We start from the raw sequence: 5,861 nt of genomic DNA, 5'->3' as shown, positions 1-5,861 counted from the left end.
AATATATATATATATATATATATTAAGAAAGAAAGAAATGTAAATATAAAACTACATTTATATATATATATATTTATATATATAATTTATTCAATTATATTTTATTATAGAATTTCTAATAATAATACAATAAATAAATTATAAAATAAAATGTATTAATTTAAACAGTAAATAGATGTTTATTCAACAAGCACTTTAATGTCCCAGAGGAGAATTTCTATTAAAACTATCTTATGTGAACTCATGTTTTCTCTCCTGAAGGCGACTCCAAGTCAACTCATGCAACGAAACAACCAGCCGAACAAACTGGATTTCATCCAGGAACTGACCAAACAGCTGGAGGACTGTCGCAGGGTCAGTATGAACACACACAAGCTGTGCGTCAATGAACTTCTCGACTGGAAATTGTTGGGAAAGACTTTGAAATGTTTTGCTGACCTCAGTCCAGTTTTTGTGTAAAGACGCATGAGCGTTTATCAAATCAAGTAATGAGTAGAAATGCAGGTTAGCTTTAATATGTCTATTTATGTGCTGCAGAGGAACCAGTTTCTGGAAGCGGAGAGCATCGAGATGGAGAAGGAGAGGAACCAGATCCGCTTCGAGATGCGAGGTCTGCTGGTGAACAATGAAGATCTGCTGCGGACGAACACACAGATGCAGTGCGAGACGAACCGGCTGCGGGAGAAGATCGTGGAGTTAGAGAGCAACAACAACGTCATGCAGGAACGCTTCAGACAGATGGAGGTACAAGCACCACATGCAACACCCTAAACACACGCCGTCAGCAGAGCCGTGATCCTCATCATCAATGTGTGTGTCTCTGTCTGTGTGTGTGTGTGTGTCTGTGTGTGTGTCTGTGTGTGTGTCTGTGTGTCTGTGTCTGTGTCTGTGTCTGTGTCTGTGTCTGTGTCTGTGTCTGTGTCTGTGTCTGTGTGTCTGCAGAAAGAGCTGAAGGAGGCGCGGGAGGTGATGGTCGAGGCAAACACTCAGGAATACGCCTTCAGCTTCCTGCAGCAGACGCTCAAGAACAAAATACAGGACACTGAGGTGCAGCATCACAAATAAACAGGCTGCTTGACACTTTCAAAGACCAAAATTGCCATTTCTTTTATTATTTTATATTTTTTATTATTTAGTTTATTTTATTTATTTTGTTTATTATTTTATTATTATATTATATTATTTTTTATTATTATTTATTTTATAATTAGAATATTTTATATTTATTATTTTATTATTTTATTTTATACATTTACATTTTTTTATAAACCCCATAAAATCCTTTTTAGAAACATAACAGTAATGTCCTTTAATAAGCAAAATGTAAAATTAGGGGTAATAATAATCATGAAACAAATGGCCATTTGTTTTATTATTTATTTTATTATTATACTTTAAAAAAATATTTTATATCATTTTTATTCTGTTTTTGTGTTTTAGTAATACACTGCCATTTTTTTTATTAATTGTATATATCATATATTAGTGTTATATATTATAATATTATAATATATAATAAATATAAAATATTATAATGCCAATAAGCCCCACAAAATGCTACTTGATTTTGAAAAATATATCAGTAATCAATCATTCAGTCATTTAATAAAATGTAAAAGTATGAAACAAATGGCCATTTGTTTTTTAGATTTATGATTATTATTATTATTTTATGCAAAATTCTAAATTAGGGGCAATACTATCATGAAACAAATGAGAATTTGATTTATTATTTATTTTATATTATTATTATTGATGTATTATTTTTATTCTTTTTTCTTGCACTTCAGTAATTCACAGCACATTTTGTCATGCAAATAACCCCATAAAACGCTACATGCTTTTCAGAAATTTTAATAAGCAAAAATGTAAAATTAGGGCTAATAATAATATAATTTAAACAAGCAACATTTTACATCAGGAAACTGGTTATTGACAGCTGCTCATCTGGGCTTTATTCACTTGACTGTTGGTTTTCTCAAACTGTGCAGTCGGTCTGATCTTCTGTGTGTTTTCTTCAGGAAGCTCTGGAGAAACAAGCTCAACACGCTCAGACTGTGTCAGAAAAACTGTGGCTCACCGAGAGAAACCTGGAGGAGCTGGAGCTGGAGAAAGAAACTAAAGCAAAGAAAACTCTAGAACTCAGTAACACTGTTTTCAGACTGGAGACAGAGGTACAAACACACACACACACTCACAGACACAGACACTCAGACACACACATACACACACACACTCACAGACACAGACACACACACACACACTCAGACACTCACACACACTCACACTCAGACACACACACACACACACTCACAGACACACACACACTCACACTCACACTCAGACACACGCACACACACACTCACACTCAGACATACACACACACACACACACACTCACACTCAGACACACACATACAGGGGGAAGTTGTGGCCTAATGGTTAGAGAGTCGGACTCATAACCCAAAGGTTGTGGGTTTGAGTCTCGTACCGGCAGAGATTGTAGGTGGGGGGAGTGAATGTACAGCACTCTCTCCCACCTTCAATACCACGACTGAGTGCCCTTGAGCAAGGCACCGAACCCCCAACTGCTCCCCGGGCGCCGCAGCATAAATGGCTGCCCACTGCTCCGGGTGTGTGTTCACGGTGTGTGTGTGTGTTCACTGCTGTGTGTGTGCACTTTGGATGGGTAAATGCAGAGCACTAATTCTGAGTATGGGTCACCATACTTGGCCACATGTCACGTCACACTTTTTTTTTTTTTATACACACACTCATACACACACACACACTCATACTCACACACACAGACACACTCGCTCAGACACACACATACACACACACTCATACTCACACACACACACACACACACACACACACACATTTTTACAAATGTTAAAAAATGATTAGTAAGTCTTAAGAAATATTTAAATAAATATTGATTGATTTTTTTGATCCTGTGATGTTTATTGTGTGTCAGCTGGCAGACGCGCTGCAGGAGGGGAACCAGGCGCGAGTGGAGCTGAGTTTGCAGCAGAAGCTGAGGGCTGATGTTCAGCTGCGGGTGGAGGAGCTGGAGGAGAGCGTGCTGGAGAAAGACCAGGAGCTGCTGCGCCTCACACAGATCGTCAGCAGACTGCAGGGAGAGGTCCGATTAATACACATTCATATCCGCAGGAAAATAATTCATCATCAAAGACCAGTAGAGACATTTATAATGTTACTATTTATTTATACTAATTTGTTATTTCTATTTCAAATAAATGCTGTTCTTTTTAACTTTCTATTAATCTGTGAGTCATGAAATATAAAATATATCAGTTTCCACACAAATATTGGGCAGCACAACTGATTTACACATTGATAATAATCAGAAATGTTTCTTGAGCAGCAGATCAGCATATTATACTGATTTCTGAAGATCATGTGACACTGAAGACTGGAGGAATGATGCTGAAAATACAGCTGCCCATCACAGAAATACATTAGTTTAACAGAGATTCATATAGAAAACAGCTGTTTTTAATAGTAAAAATATTTCACATTTGGTTAAAATTTACTAAAATAGCTAAAACCAAGTAAACTAAAACTTAATAAAAATATTATAAAATAATAATCTAAAATAAAAACTATATAGACATATAAAAATTACAAAACCAAACTAATTATAATTATAACGTCATGCATTTTATAATTATATTTTTTATAATTATAAAATACATTTTTAAATATTTTAAAAGACCAAAATTACAAGAATTACAAACTTTAATGATATTACTAGTACATTTTTGAAAAGCATTTAGCATTTTGTGAGGTTTATTGGCATTGACAGAAGGTGCAGTGCATTTCTGAAGCACGATAACAACAAATGAAAATAATACATAAATAATAAAATAATAATAAATAGAAAATGATGTAATAGAAAAATGAATAAAAAATGACAAAACCACAAAAAAATTTAATTACTAAAAATGTACATGTACAAAAGAAAAACAGTAATCTTCACAATGTGGAGTGTTTCTTTGTGTCAGATATTTCATCACGGTTCATCTAACCATGATGTACCACTGAGCTGCATCGTCCTGACTGTGTGTGTGTGTGTGTGTGTGTGTGTGTGTGTGTCAGGTGTCAGGTAAGCTGAGTGATAAGGAGCAGACGCTGGAGGAGGAGATCCAGCTGCGGGAGCGTGTGCAGCTGCAGTGCAAACAAGCCGAGAGGACGGTGGAGGATCTGCGCATGGAGCTGCAGACGCTGGGACAGTCCAGAGACGAGCTCTCCAAACAGCTCAAGCTGGCTCAGGTACGGCGCTGACGTCACACACACCTCCACAGACACACACACGAGCACCACTGACAGAAGCGCACGCATCTGTGTGTGTATCAGGAGAAGATCATCGATCTGGAGGGAGATCTGGAGGAGCTGCAGGAGAACGAGCAGCGATGGGCGTCCAAACACAAGAGAGCTGTGGATCAGGTCAGAAACCACCAAAAACCGCTTTAGACCGCTGGAACACGGTTCATGTTTAGTCTGAGGCTGACAGCAGGATCTGCGATAAAAGAAAAAACCTGGACAAAATTGCAGAATCCAGTCAGGAAAATGTAAAAGTTTACAGTACAATGTGTCAAAATAAAAGCTCAGTTTAACTATTATTAATATTACTTCTCAATGTAATAATAATACATTATTTTTTTAATTATCACATAATTTTTCTTACATGTTTTCATTTCAACAGTAAACCTCTATTGTTCCAAAAATAAAAAAAGAAAATTTTTTCATTTGATTACATTTTAAAAGATTGTTTTATGCCATTACTATTACTATTATTTCATACTACCATTTTTTATAAGTATTTATTAATTCATGAATCCAGAAAAACAGACAATACCAAAACTTAAAAAAAAAAAAAAAAAATTTAATAAAAAGAAATAATTTTTGTATTAATATTCTTGTTTACTATTATTGTAAATATTTAAATAAATTATTACATTAAGTTTTATTAATTTAATTGGTTAGGCTTTTTTCAGTTTTTTGATGATTAAAAATAAAAAAAACATTAAAATAAAGACTACAAAAATTAAAACAGAAAACATAGAATTTGGGGAAAAAATTTAATGCTTTTATAAGGCCCAAAATTTTTTATTTTTTGTTCAACTTTTTAAATTCATTATTTTTTTTCAATCGATTATTGAATTATTATAATTATTTTTTTTATTACTTTATTGTTTCAGTTTTAGTTATTTCAGTACATCAAGTTAAATGAAATTTTTTTTATTCAGTTAACATGGATTTTATTTCCCATAATGCAATAGTTTGTTGTTTGGTTTTAGTTGTAGTTCATGTGTTTCTCTGTCTCAGTCGGAGCAGCTGCAGATGAAGCTCATCCAGGAGAAAGATCTCAACGATCAGCTGGAGTGTGAGAAGGCCATCCTGGAGAGACAGGTGTGTGTGTGTGTGTGTGTGTGAGAGAGAGTGAGTGCGAGTGCGAGTGTGAGTGTGAGTGTGTTTGAGTGTGTGTGTGTTTGAGTGAGTGCGAGAGTGTGTGTTTGAGTGAGTGTGTGTTTGAGTGAGTGTGTGTGTGAGTGAGTGTGTCTGTGAGTGCGAGTGTGTGTGTTTGAGTACAGGTGTGTGTGTGTGTGTGTGTGTGAGAGAGAGTGAGTGCGAGTGCGAGTGTGAGTGTGAGTGTGTTTGAGTGTGTGTGTGTTTGAGTGAGTGCGAGAGTGTGTGTTTGAGTGAGTGTGTGTTTGAGTGAGTGTGTGTGTGAGTGAGTGTGTCTGTGAGTGCGAGTGTGTGTGTTTGAGTAAGTGTGAGTGCGAGTGTGTGTGTGTGTGTGTGTGTGTGTGTGTGTGTGTGTGTGTGTGTGTG

The 5,861-nt window shown here is 35.9% G+C and overlaps 1 protein-coding gene across 1 annotated transcript in view; it reads left to right on the top strand.

Annotated features, from left to right (window-relative positions):
- Positions 1-5,861, top strand: part of LOC107563271 (cingulin-like protein 1) — a 62,836-nt gene that overhangs the window by 30,635 nt on the left and 26,340 nt on the right. The window contains exons 8-15 of the mRNA XM_016248087.1: positions 262-354; positions 538-744; positions 943-1,047; positions 2,022-2,174; positions 2,980-3,147; positions 4,125-4,298; positions 4,383-4,472; positions 5,355-5,438. Coding sequence (XP_016103573.1) covers positions 262-354; positions 538-744; positions 943-1,047; positions 2,022-2,174; positions 2,980-3,147; positions 4,125-4,298; positions 4,383-4,472; positions 5,355-5,438 — 1,074 coding nt within the window. The remainder of the gene's footprint in view (positions 1-261; positions 355-537; positions 745-942; positions 1,048-2,021; positions 2,175-2,979; positions 3,148-4,124; positions 4,299-4,382; positions 4,473-5,354; positions 5,439-5,861) is intronic.

Source organism: Sinocyclocheilus grahami, unplaced genomic scaffold (assembly GCF_001515645.1).
Source record: "Sinocyclocheilus grahami isolate Dianchi unplaced genomic scaffold, SAMN03320097.WGS_v1.1 scaffold864.1, whole genome shotgun sequence".
Classification (NCBI taxonomy): domain Eukaryota; kingdom Metazoa; phylum Chordata; class Actinopteri; order Cypriniformes; family Cyprinidae; genus Sinocyclocheilus; species Sinocyclocheilus grahami.
This window is presented reverse-complemented; position numbering and strand designations above follow the sequence as displayed.